The following is a 20898-nucleotide window of genomic DNA, read 5'->3' on the forward strand; positions in this document are numbered from 1 at the left end:
AGTCAGTCCTGATAACATTCTCTGTGGGGCACAAGCACCAATTCCTGCCTAGCTCTGAGAGGACAGCCCTTTGCCCAAGTGCTCTGTCACACCACCCAGACGGGGATTTCTCCTGGCTTTGGCACTCTGCTCCCTAAGAGGGTTTCTCACTGGTGGAGGTGATGAGTGAATGGTCCAAAGGGGACAACAGCCCATACACAGTCCAATAGGATACTCTGGATTCCTACCGAGGCCAGAAGCTAAGGGCTATTGTCTGCCACAAGGGTCTTCACAAAGCAAAACAGCAGAGCCCCTCCCCTCAACCTAAAGCCCAGAAGAAGGGAAGCTCTTGGAAGGAAAAAGGCACAGGTGAAAGCTGTGCTACTTCCAAAGGCCTGGTGCTCAAGGCCACTCACCTGTATTTCAAGAGGGGGAATATGATCCACTATAGAACAAATGGCACTATTTTAATAGTAGAACATCCTGGGAAATCCAGTATGACTGCTCTAAAATATAAGAAAGTGGAAGCCATATCAGTATACAGGTATATTTGCGTCTTTAAAATCTAGATGGATATTTTAGTTTTCAAGCACCACAAGAAAACCTTTAAAAAATATAACCACTTAGTATAGTGCACACACTAAGTAGATTTTAAGAGACACCCACAACTAGAACAGGTTAAGCAATCATTTAAAACCATAAACATGGTAATCTTGGGGTTCTTCTGGTGAGATGTGAGGTTAAATATAGAACCAAATTGTGATTTACTCCAAACACACACACAATCAAACATAACCACACATCCAGGTTTATGCAAAAACCCTGACAGAACTATAATTAGCCTTTCAGATTAGGTAACAAAGGGCCAGTGGCTCTGCCTGTACATCCACCAGGGACAAGAGCAGTAACTTTTCTATTTCAGTACAATTATGGGCACAAATTATGTAGGTAAAATAGAGGTCCTTCCATAAAGTTTAAGATTTAGGATAGAAGAAAGGAAAACAAAAATTCCCATGAAATCAAAATAATTCCACATTGGTCTTCTACTCCGTGAGACCCTGAGATGAACTATAGTCCTCAGATGCCTGTTTGGATCCAGGTTCTCCAGAACACTTCAATATGCTTCGAACTGGTTCATCATCAACTTTCTGCTGTATTCATAGGCCAAAAACAGCGCCCCATTGGCAGGGAATGCTCGAATCATAGTAGGTTTCAGTCCAGAATATAAGGCCGTTATTCCTGAAAGACAAAAAGGTGGTTACAGCTACTCCTTGCTTGGAGATAATCCCAAAACCGCATAACAGGTATGTTTATACTTACAAATCCAGACAATATACTGAAAACCAACAAGGCATGGAAGACTTATTTCTAGGTTTCCCTGAACTAATGAATCTAAAAAAGATCAATGGAAACCAGGAAAGCGCCAACTCTCCCAGCAAAGCTGGTTGACATAGAGGTAACAAACACCAATTCCAGGTTTGGTCAACTGTGGTAAATGACTGGGGCACAGCGCAGACCTCACAGAGGAGAGAGAGAGCAGCCAGGACCACAGGGCATCAGGTCAGTTGAAGGAGTGCAGGCATGGAAGTCAGAGGCCTATTTCTAGTATACAGGGCCTGGAATAATGTCATTTCATTGTAATATTGACAAGAAAAACATTGATTCCTAGTTTTGGCCACTGTCCGTATGGAGTCTGTGTGTGGTTCCATTTGGCATGTGTTCTCTGGCTACTTCAGTTCATCCCCCACACAACAGTGTGCACGTTAGGGTCACTGGCAAGTCCCTACTGCCCCAGGCTGAGTGACAGTGGGTGTGTGTGATGTGCACTGCGATGGAAGGATGTCCTGTGTAGGACAGGTTCCTGCCTTGTGTCCTAAGCTAGGGATTCAACCACTCACAAGCCTTAACTGGAATAAGTAATTTGAGTAATGGATGAATAAATACAAAATACTGTTTAATACTAGAAATGGTTGGGGTTTTTGTTTTTTTTTTAAGATTTACTTTATTTATTTATGCATGCAAGAGTTGGGGGTGTCAGCCATAGGTGGGGGAGGGTAGAAGGAGTGGGGGTGTGTGTGTGAGAGGATTCACCAGAGATAGAGTGGGGAGCAGAATATGCAAATCTACTGAAATACACTGCTGAAGGGAGCAGCGGGTGACACAGGAGTGGTTGGCTGTACCATGTGGATTAGCTTCCTGGCCCAGGGATCAAACTCAGGCCACAGTGGCTGGTGATAGCTTGATAGCACTGACACTTAACCACTGCATCACCAGGGAGGCCCTGTTTGGGGTCTTTATTCAGAAGTTTAATGATATTTTTGGAACCCAAAATATGGCACAGGAGCTTAACTCTTATTTATATCAATTAGCCTATGGTAAAATTGTTTTTGTTAAGTCATTTCATTTAAAGTTGAAGGTTTAAATGGTTTCCAAAACCTATCAGTGACATTAAGAAGACCTACTATATAAACAATGCTCAGGATAGTTATGATCATCAAATTAGATAAGGGAGGTGTAAGTAATTTGCAAAACCATTAAGAGCTAACTGAATTCAAAGGGGCATTACTATTAGTAACATATAGATGTGTGTGTTCTATTTGAGATACAGTTTTTGTAAACTGTTGCTGCATGCTCTTTCTTTTAAAATCAAGGCAGAGAAATTCACATCTGGTTTTAGAATGTGTAATAAGTGTTATGTCAGGTCTTTATTTACTAGTAGCATACCACTGGCTTTATATAAACACTACATAAATCTTTATCCTCTTGCATGACTCTGAAAGTTGATAGCAGATCATCTTCAGAGACTGCTTAGGGCACTTCTAACTGCAGAAGGATTACATTTAGGGTGTTGTACATTCTTTTAACTCTCCTTTAAATCTGTTAGAGATTATTTTCTAACACATAAAGCAAGTTTTGCAACTGTAAAACATATGTCCCCTTAGACAAAGTCCATATTTTACACGTTCCCTCCATTTAGAATAACAAATCCTAGACCAAGTGTTAGGGTAAGAACTTTAAACATTTTTGAGAATAAAAGTAAACCAAGGGGTTTGGAAACAGAAATCTACCAATGTGAACTAATATAAGGTGCCAGAAAAAGGATATGAGGCCAGGAGGAGGGCATCTGATCAAGCTTGACAGGCCAGCCATGAAATGATCATTCTCTACATATACCTACTGCTTCTGCAACTTACCTTCACTTCTCAGAACATTTATAAAGGTTCCAACAAATCCTGCCTGTTTTCCAGACATGGAAAGAACTTGAATTCTGGATTTGATACAATCCACTGGGTACACAGCAAGCCAGAGGCAGATTCCACCAACTCCACCACTTAACATCAAAGGGACAGGACCTAGAGAAGAAACGTGGCAAACAGTATTGTATTTCAAAATGGTTGATGTGAGATTTCCAGAGGCCAGTATAGCAGTGGCTGCAGGTAGGTGCAAATAAAAATGCTAATGCTGCAGAGCACAGTTCTCTGAAACCATCAAAGCTCTAAGGGCACAAGCTTCCATTTAAGAGTCTGGGTCAAACCAGGGCTGTATTAGGCTGGTCACCATGGCACCATGCGTGGCCTTCCTGCCTTATCCCACAGAGGACTGGCTGGCACAGAACCACAGGCCCCCAGCAGCATGTCAGTGCCCTTAGAGATAGAAGCCACTGGGGCCTCCCTAGTGGCGCAGTGGTTCAAGACAGCGCTATCAAGCAATTGGCAGCCATTGCAGCACGAGTTTGATCCCCGGCTGGCCAGGGAGCAGCCCACCTTCCTTGCCTTGCCTGCTGCTTCCCTCAGCAGTGTATTTCAGTCAATCTGCCTGTTCTGCTCTCTATTCTCTCTGGTGAATCCTCTCACCCACCCCCCCATACCGCTGGCCTGTACCCCAGTTCTTGTACGCATAAATAAAATAAATCTTTAAAAAAAATAAAAAGAAGCCTTGAAACACAGGCTTCATTTTTTCCCCTACTTTCTCATTTGGAAGTATTTTAATATTCTAATGCCCCACAGCCCTGATTCTTCCTTTGCCATGAAAAACCAACGTTGTTTTATTAAACACAACAGGTAAGCCAGGAATCCTGACTAACCCAAATAGGCCCAATACACTGAAGGAGATTTTCTTTAAGTAATCACTCATGTGAGCCATTGATAATGGTTGTGTCAAGCAGCTGTACAGGATAAGCCAGAAAGAACTAAACTTCACTTCTCCCAAAACACCATCAAGATTTATTACCAAATTTTAAGCTTATAACAAAAATGATTTATAGATTATTTCCCACAGGGAAAGAAATTTCTAGATTTCTTCTCCCCTAAAATGGATCCAAGGCTAATTAACAAATGTTATTTCGGGGAAGAAGTCCAAGACACTCTGCTTCAGCCCCCGTCATGAGGAAATTCAACTTAGCAGAGACTCCCCAGGAGGACCCCCCCACAAGGGGGCGCACAGAGTTCTATGCAACCACATCAGTGGGCAGGGACTGCACCAAACTCAATGTCTGTCAATGGAGACACGTTTACCTAGTTCATCTTTTGGTCTGCCTGATGCAAAAAATGATCGGCTCAGTTCATATCCACCGAAGAAGAAGAAATAGCCTGGAACTTCTCGAAGTAAAGTGCTTGACAGTCCATGGTAGAAGCCCAAGGGGCCATCTTTGCTAAGGATACTCCTCACGACAGACCAAACTGTACTGGGTGGAGACAGTAAGAGAGACAGTTACTGCATAAAGCAAGCAGGGAAGGAAGGAGACAACGATATTTATAACCCAATTAACAGACCTGATTATGCTCTAGCAAGGAAACAGCTGATTCTACAAACAAAAGAACAGGATTCTAATAAAAGGCTCATGTGGGAAGAAAATATCTTTAAAAACCTAAGTACAATTATTTCATAACAAGCATAAAAGTCATATTATCTAAGATACTTTTTTCAGAAAGCTAATACTCATTTTTTTCATAGTAAGGGAAATTACAATTACAATAAGGAGCTGTCCAAACTCAGCAAGAATAAAATGGTATCACACTTGCCCAGTCCCTTACCTCCCAATTCCTATCTCATCAGCCTTTTTTGTGATGTGTTTTAAGGGAATTTGTTCCTGTGTTTTGGGTTTATTTTGCTTTGTGTTAGTGGAAGGAAATGAATCAGGGAATACCTGTTACTTGAAGACAAGACAAAAGAAGTTCTAAAAATGAGCTATAGCTCCTGTGCAGCAGGAAGTACCAAGAATTTAGTTCTCCAGGAGTAACAGTTACATAAGAATTCCTACTTTAGCAGATGAGAACCCTGCAATAGCCTGAATACAAAACAATTCCTCTACCTGATGGTGTGAGCTCTGATGGGACAGACTTTATCTGTCAGAAGAACAGTGCCAGACACCAGACTTGCTACCAGCCCTTTTGCCTCACTCAATTCTCAGAGTGCAGGTGATCTGGCTTGGATCAATGAAGGAACAAGACCCAAGGTAAAACAGTCGTCTGCTCCTAATGATGCTCGTTCTTCTGAGGACTTCAGAAGGCTCCCTCAGGCATTACTCACTGGCCAGCTCCTCCTGGCTACATGTTCTCACTGGTAATGTGAATGTAACAAAATAACATGATTCAGCCCAGCAAATTAGCCACCTGCAACTCCAAGTTCTAACCCTAAGTGACCTGTGTGGGCACTGCTATGCCCAAAATAGTCAACCAATATTTACTTTTGTGCAAGGTGTCCATGTGTCTAAGTCCTTTGGATCTTAACAAACACTTACTTTAAAAATCTCAAATTTCTTCCAAGGGACATGAGGGCAATTTTCTATTAATTTTCTATTGTTCTATTTCTTAATCTAGGTACTGGTTACAAAGGGATGCTCATTTTTTGACTATTTATAGAATTGAACACTTAACAATTTCTGCGTTTACATTTCAATAAAAAGTCTTTAAGACTTAAACTTCTGGTCCTCTCAGTTATATTTAGTAGATTTAAATTGATTGCAATATATCTCAAGGGTGCAGGAAATAGAGCTGTATTACAAATCCCATCCTCACTTGGAGGACACTGGTAACTCTGAAAATGGTCAGTTTATAGCGTAGATTTTCCCAGCAGATTTATACACAGCAATATCTACCATGAGAATGTCAGGTAGGCAGATATTAAAATAAGCAAGTTTTGAGGTTAATAATAAATTGCTTTTCAATTCAAATGAGTCATATATGATTTATACACATATACCTCACAGGGTAGCTCAACCTATTTAAGACTTCTTTGAAAAGTGAGTGGATCACCAAAGACTAGGTATATTTACGAGGGTTTTGATAATTGTTTTCAGAAGTTGAGCCCTTTGTAAGTACACTTGAAGGATTAGAAATGCAGGTAAAGGAAGTTCTCACCAGGATCTGGGGTGATCATCCTGCATACCCATGTGAAACCTGGGTGCGCACATCAAGCATTCATCTCAGAATCCAAATAGATACTTGTGAAGGCTCATCTCTCACAGCTCCAAAGTTCTCTGCTATGTGCCTTCAAATACAGTGCGGATTATGCCTTATACATTCAAGTCAGAAGGGGTATAAGCTCCTGGCTTCCCCACTTCTGGGGTTAGCTATCTGCCTACAGTGTCCTTTGAGGTAGGGTGGCAAGTCAGACTATCACAGTCCATTCAAAAAGTTATTCTCTGTCTGGGAGGGGAAAATACTCTAGAAACACAATATTTCAGAGTATATAAATCTATCTGTAACTTAATTTTAGTATAACACAGAATTTAAAAAATACTATCTCAAGGCAACAGAGACCTAAAGTCTGTGCCTGAGAGATGCTTACTTGTGGCTTTTGGCTATCTTTCCTGAGGCTTCCATCTCATACATGGTCTGCAGCCGGCACTTGACCAGCTCGGTGGGGCAGAGCACCAGCGCAGCGAACGCAGAGGCAAAGGACCCAGCAGCAGCATTCTGCAGATCACTGGAAGGACAAGCATAGGAGACAATGACCCACCAGTTACTCATTCAGCACCAACCAGGCCAGAACACTCAGGTGGTAAAGAGAGTGAGGAGGAAAGGAGAGGAGTACTTCTGACTTCTCACCAGGAGCTTATGTGTGCCACTTCAACTAAGGAGACCATCGCCTTGTGAGCCTGACAGTAATACCCAATATCCGTCTGGGGGATATGACACTTAGAGATGATGTGTAATGTGCCCAAAGTCACTTAGATACCAAGTGGCAATACTGGGATTTAATGCCGGGCAATGCTAGGTCTGCCTGTATCACATTCATGTTCTTTTTATTAGTCACGGAGCTTTAGGCTGAATGAATGTATCTCCACCTCCAAATTCCTGGGCTGAAGGCTTAACCCCTAATGTAATGGTATTTGGAGGGAGAGTGGTGTTGGGAGGTAATTAGATTCAGCTGAGGTCAGGAAGGTAGCGTCCCCTTGATGGGATAGAGGGCCTCCCTGGTGGCCTAGGGGTTAAGTCTCAGTGCTATCACTGCTAAGGCCTGAGTTGGACCCCTGGCTAGGGAGCTAACCCACATACAGTGCTGCAGACCTCTCCTGTCTCACCCACTGCTCCCCTTAGCAGTGTGTTTCAGTAGATCCACCAGTTCTAATTCCCACTCTGTCTCTGGCCTATACTGCAGTTCTTCTACACAAAAATTAAAAAAAAAAAAAAAAAAAAGAAACTAGAGAGGTAGCCTTCTCTCTCCACTGGGAGAGAACAGGCAGGGCACCCCTCTGCAAACCAGGAAGAGGGTCCTCAGGAGACAACAAATTGACTGGCACCTTTGATTTTGGACTTCCAGCCTCTATGACTGTGAAAAACAAATGTCTTTGCTTATGTCACCCAGTCAGTGATCTATTGCTATAACAGCCTGAACTAAGACTCAGAGTGACATACAAAGCCACACCAATCCAGAAAGACATGGAGGAAGGAAATTACCCATAACTCCCCCCGCAGGCACACACTATTAATATTTTCAAGTATGTCCAACTAAGCTTTAAATAAAACTACCTTCTGAGGCTATCTCTGTATGTTCTAAATCCAACCTGGACCAACAAGACATGGAAAATAACGGCCACAGAGGAAACCCAGCACAAATTTTTAACCAAAAAGACTTCCAAGTTCAGTTCAACCGATGACTCCTGGACCTCAGTTACCCTGTGGGTGCAAGGAGGTTGTGGCAGTGCCACAGGACGGGGTGAAACTGGTGTGTATCAGTAAGCACAATGGTTTTATGTTAAATGGCTTAGTAAGATAATCTAAATCTGAACAGAGCAATGGATGCACAGAGACACACAAACAGAAGCAGTAGCTCATCTCACATGGGCATAACAACAGGCACCACGGTCTCCAGCAAATACACCTGGAAGCCAGTAAGAGTTCAAGAAGTGGGGGAAAGTCAGAGAAACAAAGCCAGGAGACTTCTTGGAGTTCATGGGGGTTAAAAAAAGATTCTTTCTAAAGTGTGAGTGTATTATCACAGGAACTCCACTGGCTGTGGACACCTCACGGTAGTACAACTGTCTCCATGACACCATTAAATACCAGCATCTTGCTGTCACTGCATGACCAGGACAATTCAAAGGTCCCAAAGTCCCTGGATGGTGAGCCCCTCTGCACAGTGCCCTGAGTAGGGAGAGCCCCAGTAGTTTCCTCCAAATTGTAAGGAAAAGCCTAATACATCTACCATATTCAATGTGACAGTAGGACTAAAGTTACAATAAACTAATAGTTACACAAACAAATGTCAAACACCAGTTACAAAATCAAGGACACTTCCATCATGGCTGATTTCCCATTCTGGTGGCCTGGCCTCTAGGCTGAGGCGAATTGGAGGCAGGTGCTCAGAGCCAAGCAGCCGCTTTCACATGCAGGTCTCACGGAATGTAGACTTGGAGTGAGGTTTACCAGCAGGAGGAAGATGCTTTTGATCTTAGAGACTCAAACACCAACTCATTATCAGAGGACATCCAGATACACAACTGTACTTGCAACAAACTTTCCAGTGTGGAAACTGCCCCCCACTGCTCACTCCATTTCTTCCCACTCCATTCCTACTTAGCTCATTTGTCAAAACCAAAGCCTAAAATGGCCTCTGCCATCTCTCAGCCAGCTTGCAGATCTATACTTGGCCTCCCTCAGGGACTTTCTGTCCATCTGCTGACAGGCAAGTCAGTTGGGGTCAATAACCAGAATATGCCAACTTTGCTGGAACAAAGGTGGCATCAATAAATGCAGACGTCGATCCGATCTGAGGTGCAGTAAAATGGTTCGGACACCTGACAGCGCACCAAGCCTCGTACACTACAGCAAGGCCAAATCAGATCTGCAGTGGACTTTGGCTTTCTAATAAATCCTTTCATCTACCAATGCATTAGACGAGGTACACAGGCTCCAGCTTGTGCCTGTAACAAATGTTTGGAGCTGGAACTGAAACAGCAATAGGTGGAGGATGGGGGTCCGTAAGGCCAACTGTCACCATTTCAACAAATGTACTGAACACGCCTGCTGTGTAAGACACTATCCACCTAAAGGTCAAAGGAGAACACTACTCAGGGGAGCGTTCAAAATCAGGACAGACAAATATTTACCGTATTATTGCAGAAATTCACAACAGGTCCTCACTGGCGTTTCTTGCTTTCACTGTTTCAGTTTATTATTCTTTTCTCTAGAGAGGACCTGTACAGAATACTCCAGAGCCGTGCCTGATCTTGTGGAAAGACTACTGGGTGGGGCTGAGTCCCTGGTTTGAGTGCCAGCTCTCTGGGTTATCAACCTGGTGACCCCTCAGTGGTCAGTATCTGCACCCCAGCATCCCATCTATAAAAAACAGCTAATAGCAGCTTCTTTACCTCTCATGGGACCAGGGGAGGGCTAAAAATCACAGCATACATGCCACAACTTTCTAAGTCTAGGGCAGCAACAGGTGACAAGCAACACTGTTGCACAGGATGAAAAAGCAGCCCTCCACTTCAAGGAAGATGAGAATTTGGCATTAGGCCAAGCAGAAGAGGGTGATTTCTTTTCTATAGGCATTTCCCAGAATCTCACATGGCTGCTCACTGTTTTCTGTCTCCACCCCAACCCGCCCCCGCCCCCGCCCACCTTTTGTCTTCTCTGAGGGTGCTGAAGGAGACCTCAACTCCAGGTTTCAAGTAGAAAATGTCTCCCTGGAGTGGGGAGAGGACAATCACCAAGTGTTCCTTCTATCACCTCTATCATGGGATTCCGCATTCTCCTGGGTTGTCCCCCCTTATTTCTTTATTCCTCTCTCCATCCCACCCCTTCATGCTGTTTCCTGGGTGATCTCATCCAGTCCGAAGTCTATAAAAAAAGAAGTTCTATCCATTGAGACAGATTTTCTTCCTATAAAAAGCCATATCATTAGAACTCTAGGCTCCTCTAGAGAACACTTATGCACAAAAGAAACCTAACAGCAAGCTCACTAACAGGAACCTCCCACCCTGCACAGCCCCCCAGAAGCTCCTCACCAAGCTCAAGGACCAGTAGTTGCAACAGGCTTTTGGATTTTTACCAAAACAACCAATAAGGCTGCCTTTTGCTACCATGAAGGTGACATACAAATTTTAAATGATTTAAAATAAATCAACCTTGGGGGCCTCCCTGGTGGAGCAAGCAGCCTCTGCAGCTCGAGTTCAATCCCCCACCTGCCAGGGACTACCCACATGGCACAGCTGACCTCTCCTGTCTTGCCCGCTGCTCCCCTCAGCAGTGTATTTCAGTCAGTCTGCTTGTTCTGTTCCCCACCCTATCTCTGGTGTAACCTCTCACCACCACTCCCACAACTCTGGCCTGTACCCCAGTTCTTGTATGCATAAATAAATAAATCTTTGGGCCCCCCCGGTGGCGCAGGCATTTGAGCGCAGCACTGTGAAGCTGTCTGCAGCCTCTGCAGATCCCGGCCGGCCAGCAAGGGTCCCACATGGTGCAGCAGACCTCTCCTGTCATGCCCGCTGCTCCCCTCAGCAGTATATTTCGTCAGTCTGCCTGTTCTGTTCCCCGCTGTTTCTGGTGAATCCTTTCACCCTCCCACGCATCTGGCCTGTACCCCGGTTCTTGTATAAATAAATAATCTTAAAAAATAAATAAATCTCTAATAAATAAATAAATAAATCAACCTTGGTGGTGGGCATGGTGTGAAAACATACATTTGTAGAGGTTTGAACCTATAACCCCTAAGGCAGATACAATGATATAAACTATCTTCATAAATACAATAGGAAAAAAATCAAAACAAAACAAAAAAAAAACAAAAAACTCAATGTAAAAAGGACAGATGGCTAAACATGCCAAAAGTTTCCAAATTCTTTCTAGCCTCTGTATAATAAACACCCAAGAATACTGAGCACATCAGAGTCTAATGGTTGGGGCACACTTGGCCAAAGAAATAGTAGATTTAATTACTTGCATCTTCTCAGAGCTTCTAATCCTTCCCCAAATCTCGTTTCTCCTTAAACCTATGTGGTTCATGCAACCTCTTTCAATACTCTGCATTTTGCTGATAAAGAGACCCCAAAGCCGAGGTCACAAACTCCAAGTGTGGTCTAGTCCCGCAATTCCGCCTGCAAGGGAAGGAGCACCACCTCTAGCTTTTGAAAAGCATCATCTGAAGAATACTAATACCCACTGCAGCACTACTTATAATAACTAAGATATGGAAAGAACCTAAATGCCCCCAAACAGGAGAGGATCAAGAGGATGTGGTAGATACACACAGTGGAATACTACTCAGCAATCAAAAAAGATAAACTCATGCCTTTGCAGCAACACGGATGGAGCTGGAAGGGATTATGCTCACTGAAATATGTCAGAAGAAAAAGAAAAATATTGGACGGTCTCACTTATAGGTGGAATATAAGGAAACTGAGCAAAAGATCAAACCACAGATCTGAGGGATACAGCAGGGGAAGGGAAGAGAGAGGGGTCAAAACAGGGCAGAGAAGAATACAAGGGACTATGGTGATGGTCACAGGTGCCACAGTGGTGGGAGAATTATGGGGACTATACCCAAGAGGAGAAATCAAATATTGTACGAAAATGAACAACAATGTAAGAAAATTTAAAAATAAATTTTAAAATTAGAGTATACATACTGAAAATGGAAAAAAAAAAAAAAAAAAGAATACCAATGCCTCAGATCTGCTGTCCACAATGGACCACAGGCAGTTCTTTGGTGCAATAGTGTATCTTCCATGTTTTATATGATGACAAGATATGATTTCATAATTAGAAAGTTATTTTTAAAAGTAGCATAAACTATTATGAAAACCCTGGATAAAGTGTCATAAAGCACTGTGAGAATCTTGTCTATACCACAGGTTTTTGAACAAACCGGAAGTGTGGTGTCCTCGCCTCACCTCAGTTTGGCCTGCTTGTCCAATCCAACCACTTTCCGCACCACCTGCTGGCAGAAGCCGTAGCACATGAAGAGGACAGAGTTCTCGGCAATATTGGCGATCAGCGCCGGGCTGGTACCCTTGTAGAAGCCTCGGAAGCCCACCTGGGAGTAGGTCTTCAGGCAGCAGTGAGTGAGCCCACGGTACAGATTGGGGAATGTCTGCATCTTCACTTTCATCGTGTCGAAGGGCTGCCCGGTCAGCACGCATGCTGTGCCCCCTGAAAGCAGGAAGGAGTGTGGTCCAGCTCAGCCTGCAGCTGTGTCTGAGTGCAGCTGTGGTCAGCCATGAACATGAGGAAGGGGCCACTCACCCAAGCCTCCCTCTGCAGCAGTTCATTTTGACTGTATCCCCCCAAGTCTTCCAGCCAAGTCTGAACAACTTGTAGGGTCCCCCAAATGTGCCCAGCACCCAGTCCTTCCTGAAGATGTTTTAGGGAGACAGATCTGTGTTCAACAATCAGAGCCACAGGATGCAAACGTGTGTGGAGGATTAGCAATGGAGCCCAAGGGACCCAGGCGTGGAGCCTGGCGCTTCTGTGACACTGTGGAGAAGTGATGCAACTTCTAAACCTCAGTTCCTCTTCCATGCCCAGCTCAGCGGGTTAGCATGAGGACTAAGCAAAAATGGATAAGAAGGTTTAACATAGTGCCTGCTGCATAAGTGGTCAGTAACAGCAGTGATTGTACATGTTAGAAGCCACACAAAAGTGAGGAGAGGGTTCTAGAAGAGTGCTTCAGCCCTCCCTGCCTGATGCCCAGTGGTGCTGGTGACAGTCAGAGAACTAACACAGGAACAGGCAACAGAAAGAGAAAACAGAGCCAGGCTAATTAGTCCCTGAAGAGTTAATATCTGACCCTATGGAAAAACCTCTCATCTGGACCCTATCGATTAATGAGTTGCATTCAAGTAGGGAACAGACTGAAACTTACCTTTGCTTAGCATAAACCCTGTATTTATATGCTATTATACTGTAGTAGGAGTGAGTATTCAATACAGCAAAATTTAAATTACATGAGAATACTTCAATAAACATTTCCAGATCCAGAGAAAAGGCTGAGCTAGAACCACCCTGTACCATCCCAAGCCCTGGGCTGAAACTGCCCCTAGTTAATGCTTCCCATAGGCCTGAGACGACTGTCTCCTGCCTGTTCAGGAAACACACATTGAATGAAGTTATTAAAGCCTCATCAAAACAATACTTAAGGGCCTCCCCGGTGGCGCAGCGGTTGAGTGCCGCGCTGCGAAGCTGTCCGCAGCCTCTGCAGCGCCAGTTGGATTCCCCACGGGCCAGGGAGAACCCCACATGGTGCACAGACCTCTCCTGCCTCACCCGCTACTCCCCTCAGCAGTGTCTTCGGTCCGTCTGCCTGTTCTGCTCCCTGCTCTGGCTCTGGTGAATTCTCTCACCCTCCTGCACTTCTGACCTGTACCCCAGCTCTTGTATAAATAAATAATCTTTAAAAAAAAAAACACTTAAGAAATGCAATTCCAAAGCTGACATTAGACCCTAATATACATAGTTACTCCAACTAAGTTGTAGAAAGTAGAGAAGGGCTGATAAAAATTCTCATTTAGGGCCTCCCCGGTGGCACAGCGGTTGAGCTCTGGGTTGCAAAGCTGCCCGCGGCCTCTGCGGCGCCGGTTCGATCCCCGGCTGCTCCCCGGCCACCAGAGGAGGGTCCCACATGGCGCGCAGACCTCTCCTGCCGCCCGCTGCTCCCCTCAGCAGTGTACTTCAGTCCTTCTGCCTGCTCTGCTCCCCGCTCTGGCTCTGGTGAATTCTCTCACCCTCCCGCGCTTCTGACTGTACCCAGTGTTTGTATGAATAAATAAATAAATCTTTAAAAAAAAAATTCTCATTTAATTATGGGCACATAGGGCCTCCCTGGTGGTGCAAGGGGCTAAGCACCACACTATGAAGCAATTTGCAGCCTCTGCAGCACAAGTTTGATCCCCGGCTGGCCAGGGAGAAACCCACATGGCAAGGCAGACCTCTCCTGTCTTGCCCGCTGCTCCCCTTAGCAGTGTATTTCAGTCAGTCTGCCTGTTCTGTTCCCCACTCTGTCTCTGGTGGATCCTCTCACACACCCCCACATCTCTGGCCTGTACCCCAGCTCTTTCATGCATAAAAGAGACATTACCAAAAACTGTTTGGTGTCTTCTTTTAAGCAACCACAGGTACAATCTCTGGGATCCTATCACTACTGTCCATTTTTCCTGAAGAGTCATGACTCATCTCTGCTTTGCTGGCCAAATGAGACCTGATTCTGAATGATTGGGATATCATTTAATAAGATGTTTCTATAATTAAGAGTTACACTCACTCTCCCTGGTACTGATGGACTAGAATAAAGTAATATCCTAGTTATTAAAAAATTGATTATTCCAAAACAGGTGATGGTAGAATTTTTATAGGTGGTACATAATTTAGTTAACCTAGATACAGATGGACCCAATAAAGCATTTAATTCAGAGCATTGTTATTTCAACTGTTTCCAAAGTTTAACCAAATCACTCACCCTGAGCAGTTCAGGCTTCATAGGTTATAATAAACATATTTGTAACAGTTACATGTCCAATAGCGAGAAGATAGGAAACTAATTTTCAAGTGCTAGCTACTATTCCCCTTTAGTCCATGGAGGGGAACTAATTTCCCATGTAATTTACCACATTCTCTCTGTGGCCTTCCCGTGGCGCTGACTGTGGGGCTCAGCCAGCAGGTCCTCAGGCCCCATCAAAGCCAGGAAACTGTGGATTAAATACTCTGCTCACTTCAATCTCAGGTCTCTGGTCTGAGGTCTCTGGAAGAGACAAATGAAGCCTCCTCCACATCCCTCCCGGGGGTGCTCCCTTGGCTGTGTGTTATTCAGCACAAGAACATTCAGACCATGTTGCAACCTGCACTTGACCAAGTGTGCTGTGGATTTTCAGTGCTTAACCAAGCCAATGACAAGGAATGGAGGAAGCCTGTGGGGCAGGGATGGTGTAGGCTGGAAAGGCAGAACTCACAAGGAGGGGTGGGGTGAGAAGCAGCCGTTTACCCAGTAGGCTGGGGTCCACCCTGGCCCACCCACAGAGGTAAGACTCTCCAAGCCCTATGGAGGTGGTCACTGTTCACTTAACAGCTGGGAGAGGCACATCAATTTTCAAGTATTCCAACTAAAAAATGCTTTCTGTTCATTTTTGATCCTGGCGTGTGAGAGAATAAATTTCAATGATCTAAACTCCCACACTAGTTAAGCTAAGTATACTGCAACGGAGCAATAAAACTAAGGAGTACTTCCTTTCATAGTTGAGTTACTACATTTCTTTTTTTTAAGATTTATTTTTATTTATGCATAGAACTAGGGTGTAGGCCATAGGTGTGGGGGGTGAGAGGATTCACCAGAGACAGAGTGAGGAGCAGAACAGGCAGCTCTACCGGAATACACTGCTGAGGGGAGCAGCTCCCTGGCTGGGGATCGAACTCATGCCGCAGTAGCTGGCGATAGCTGGCGATAGCTTGATAGCACTGAGACTTTAACCCCTGCCCCACGAGGGAGGCCCCCTGAGTTACTACATCTTAAAGTACAGTTGAACTTTTTTTTTTTTAAAGATTTATTTATTTATTTATACAAGCACTGGGTATAGTCAGAAGCGCGGGAGGGTGAGAGAATTCACCAGAGCCAGAGCGGGGAGCAGAGCAGGCAGAAGGACCGAGGTACACTGCTGAGGGGAGCAGCGGGCAGCAGGAGAGGTCTGCGCCATGTGGGACCCTCACCCCGCGGCTGGGGATCGAACCGGTGCTGCAGAGTTGTGGGCAGCTTCGCAACCCAGCGCTCAGCTGCTGCGTCACCGGGGAGGCCCCAGTTGAACTTTTGAGAATGTTTGAGAATCAAGAGAATCATGTGGCTTCATAGTCCACCTTCAACCCTGCAGCCTGGGGTGTTCCCTCCCTTCCTGGAATCTCCCCTACATCAGTGCTGAGAGACAGTGACCACTCCGCAGCACTGATTGCAGAGGAGCCTTCTGAAGCCTGTTTGCTAGAGGAGCTACTTCAAAAGAAAGGGGGGACAGAAGAACACACATGTGCTCCATCCATGCTCCTCTGACCATGGCTCGCTCCAGTACACACTAATCACACTCAGGGTAGGGGTCCTCTGCTCCTAGTGAAAAATCCTCTACTGTAACCATTTCCCTTTGCAGAGAGCTAGGTGGTGAGGGCTCCAAACCCAGCCTCACCTCTAGGGATTTTGTAGTAATAAAACAAGACAACCACAGAACTAGACAGGAGCCAAGCAACCCAGCCCTGTCTTTACACCAACTCGCTGTGCAACTTGAAAGTCCACTGTCTCTCTCCAGTCTCTTTTCTGTGTATACAATGAGCATCAGACCAGCGCTCTCTAAGGCCCTACTAGTACCATCATTTGAAGACTGAGACCCCTCCAAAGCTTGGCTTGTGTTCCATGTGCCTCCCAACAGAGGGAGTTCTTGGGTTACTAACAGGAACCTCCTCTGTCCAGTCCCCAAGGAGCCCTTCACCAGGCTCAGGCCACTCCTGCAAAGGAGTCCGTGGTCTTCAGAGAGAGATGGCCCACAGCAGTGCTACATCAGTGGAAGGTGACCCCTTGTTATCCCCATAGGAACAAAACACCTGCCAGCTGTTTCCCAGAGGGTTACCAGGGAAATGACAAGGGCCCAGCACATGTTAATGTGGCAAGACAGCACCAGCAAATGCCTCACACACCAGATTTCCCGCAAGACTATTGCAATTTGTAGCTTTAAAATTCACTGTACATTATATATGTAGTGCCCAAATACCCGCCCACACATAAGGGCCTTTTTAGGGAAAGGGAATGATTCTAATTCTATCACAATAGATCCTACATCTTCCATAGACTGGCTGAAGGATATACAATTCCGAAGGCCGAGGGGCCCTCATGTGGTTCAATGTTCTCCCACTGCAGGCACAAAAACTGAGCCCAGAATGTTCACAGGCAGCAAGAGGATGCCAGAGCCCACAAATGGCTCTGCTGGAGCTGTGTCAGTGTCTCCAGAGTGCATGAGGGTGGGAAGGCAGGCGACAGTGCAGTAGGCCTGGGGGTACAGCACGAGTCCACAGCAGGGCAAGGGGCTGACCCAAAGGCACCCAGCCGGCAAGAGGCACCAGGGAGGAAGCCAGGGGGCCCTTGGTTTCCCTGACTCCTGGGCAGGACACTCCTGTGGTCTCTAATCCAGGAGCCAGGGCCCGCCTCCTCAGGGCTTATCAGGCGGGGCTGTAAAGTACAGCAGCTAGGAGCCCTCATTAGCTGACTGTGGCTGACCTTTGGCTCAAGGAAAAATACTTTGTTCTCTATCTATGACTTCTTTTTCACAATTAAGAGAAGGGCAGGATGACAGGAGGTGGCCCTCTGACTGTATTTAATGCGTTGACCAGGAGATTCCAGTGGATAACAGGACAGTGGGTGGCCCACCCTTTGGCCTCTCCCCTCCAGGGAGCTGCAGTGATTTAAAAGTCCATGCAGGAAAGTAGAAGAGGGTTTTCTTCTGGAAAAAATGAGCATTCCAGCACTCCGCAAGCCCTTAAATACAGGTATCTAGACACTTCCACCATGCACTTCTCATTCAGACCACGGACAGGAGATCTGTCTTAAAAGCAGTCTGCATGTTATAAGCACTGCCGGGAGCACCTACTTGTGCTGAGTGGGGCCTCAGTCTTCCCTGGAATTGACCCCCTCGACTCAGGTGAGCCTGCACATCCTGGCAAGTCCTAAGAGCTCGCCTTTCCTTGCAGGGCTTGAAGACAGTCCAATGTGTGTCACATGACTAAAGGCATTTCCAAGGAATGTCTTTTTTTTCCTTTCCCAGGCAGTAACTAAGATCTCCCTGCAGAGAGAGTGTTGTATTTCTGCACTCTAAGGGGTCTGAAGCCTGCCAGGCTTGGAATGGCACCCACATCACCTGCACATCTCAGCCATGTGACAAGTGACTGCAGCTCAAGCTGAGATTTCCAGCTATAGACAGGGGACATTGCCACCTTGTGCACTGACTCATTATGTCTTTAAAAAATGGGGACTACTCTGCCATGCTTGGAACTCATTACACTTTGATGAAATGTGTTCCAAGGTTAAAGCATATGTGGGATGTCAAAGGTAATATTTTCACCCTCTTTCACTTAACCTTCCTTGTAGAAGGCAGCTGAGGAGGAGAGGACGGGGTTTTCTTGGGGATTACCTGCGGCCCCTGCAGTGAGGTCGATGGCAGCTTGGATGGCAGGGTTGGACTTCATGTTTCCCCCACTTCTCTGCTGGGCTCCGGGGAAGGCGACTCTCTGGAGCTTATGATGGGCACCTCATATCCCTGGGCGGAAGGAGGCAAGAATTGACCATCAGCCGGACCCTTGCAGCCTCCCTTTCTGTAGGCTGCAGCCTAGTTACTGTACCTACACTTCTGGAAGTGAGAAATTGGCTCTGTGTTGCTCCAGAGGAAGGGCCCAGTGTCCACGCAGCTTAGTGAGCAATACGCCTCTCCTCCCTGCCCACCTCCTCCCCCATAAAGAGCTTGCAGAACAAAAACCTTCCTTCAACATTAATGTTACAGCCATTGGTGGAGGGAGTGGGAGGAGGCATTTCAGGCGACCTTTTTGAAAACCTTAGGAAAGACTGACAAATAAGTGAGGCAACTGCAAACATCCCTAGCCACTTCCAACTAGTTTTTCGGAAGTCTACACTGCACTATCAGTCCATTAAGTTCAGTTCTAAATTCAGAGAGCAGCCTTTGCTGAGTTCCTAAAAGGAGGTCACAAAACAATAGGCCCAGAAAGGAACACGCAGATGAGGCACTCTGGCGGTGACCCAGGCCTGCAACTGAATGCTACTCTGCTGCCAAGGCGGCTCCTGGGGCCCCTAAGGTGGGGGGTCACTGAACAAGGTGTACAAGGTGAATCCTAAGAGTATTATAATACAAAGGCAATTACAGATGGCCTGATAGAACTGATGTGATGATGAACTAGGAAACATGGTCTCAGAATAACTACACAGCACAGCTCCAAACATTGCTGTCTCCGCGGTCCCCGCCACGGCTTCTCAGTCATAAATGTGCACACGCATCACCTGAGAACCTTGTTAAAATGCAGGTTCTGATAGAAAGGGTTCAGGTGGGATTAAAGATACTGCTTTTCTGGACCTGCTCCCAGATAAGGCCTCCAACTAGATCACCAAGCACGCGCTGAGAAGTAACACCTGGTGCACTGCGTCCCAAATCTGCCTCCTGAGAATCACATGGGGCACTTCTTCAATATTCAAACAACCAGGTGTCTGTCTCTTGCTTTGAAATCTTGACTCAATCTGTTTAGGCTGGGGCCTAATAAGTTTGGGAAAACTAGTGTCTACTCTTCAGTGTTTAGACAAAAATTAACTATTGCTGAGGCAATAATAAATACTGACAAGAGAAAGAAAAAGTGACTTGTTAACAGAGAAGACTAAAATAACCAACTCAGCAATCAATTCTTTATGGTTTTCAAACTGCATGACTTGGCTGTAACAAGGAACAATTTTTATCCCTCATCACGCTGAAGATCTGTGTGATCCCAGTCATATCACCTCTCAGAGGAGGGGCTGGCCCCCAGGATCACAGATGAAAGCTAATGTCACCCTACAGATCAGTAGAAAATGATTTTCGCCTCCAGGAAGTTTTTTAACCACTGCAAGCCTTCTGTCAATGATCAGACACCAAGAATCTTCCTCTGTTTACAAAAAGATTTAAAATCTTTTTAAGACCAGCGATAACAGAAGCATAATGCTTAATAAAACAACTAACTTAGGCCCTGATTTTAGGTTACTGATAGGACTGGAGAGGTACATTGGTTATTAAAGTTGATAAGGTGGTGGCCACCCAGTATCAGAGAGAAAGACATTGGGGTCATAATTCAATCTCCTTCTCCTGATGGAAAGAAGGTCAGAGAGCTAGTCAGTAGCAAAGAAAGGATTCAATTCAAGCCTTGTCTTGGGTTCTGTGCCTCCCACCAATAACTCCAGAGTATTCCATCCAACATGATGGGAAAGAAAAAACACCCAGCCTTGCATTTTAGAGGGGAAACGTTGACACACACACAAGGACAGGAGTCACACAGGGCACTTTCCAATGTGACCTTTCTGTGCTCTGGTTTCTCCTGGTGTGGACATCGCCTTAGAAGAAAAAAAAAGTAGGGCAGATAGTATCGTGTCATCCATGTGAATTTAACCCCTTTAGGTAAGCCCAGCTTAAACACATCATATCCTACAAAAAACTACTTCTGCATCATTAAGATGAAATCCGGTGTGGGCAACTAATTCAAACTATACGAAGCGTTGGCTTGAAGAGGACGTAGGGCTTGCGGGAGGTGAGACTCATCAGCAGGAGTTAAAACTGACATGGGAGAAGCAGCGCCAACTATACATCTTTCTCGTAAGGGAGACTCCTGTGAGTCGCTCTCTCCACCAAGATAACACAGACGAAGCAACCGGAAGATTTCAGCTTCAGGCTAAGGCTGGCGGTGCAGAAGTTACCAGAGCCGGGAC

At 45.5% G+C, this 20898-nt stretch overlaps 1 protein-coding gene across 1 annotated transcript; it reads right to left on the bottom strand.

Moving 5' to 3' along the window:
• Positions 1-1093: 1093 nt before the first annotated feature.
• On the bottom strand, positions 1094-18629 carry SLC25A15 (solute carrier family 25 member 15; the record flags this gene model as incomplete). Its single annotated transcript, XM_084235955.1, has 6 exons — positions 1094-1218; positions 3174-3332; positions 4494-4663; positions 6769-6906; positions 12320-12578; positions 18575-18629. The coding sequence occupies 6 exons, from the start codon at positions 18627-18629 to the stop codon at positions 1094-1096; spliced, it is 906 nt and encodes a 301-aa protein (XP_084092081.1).
• Positions 18630-20898: the final 2269 nt, after the last annotated feature.

Source organism: Talpa europaea, assembly GCF_964194135.1.
Source record: "Talpa europaea genome assembly, chromosome: 6".
NCBI lineage: Eukaryota > Metazoa > Chordata > Mammalia > Eulipotyphla > Talpidae > Talpa > Talpa europaea.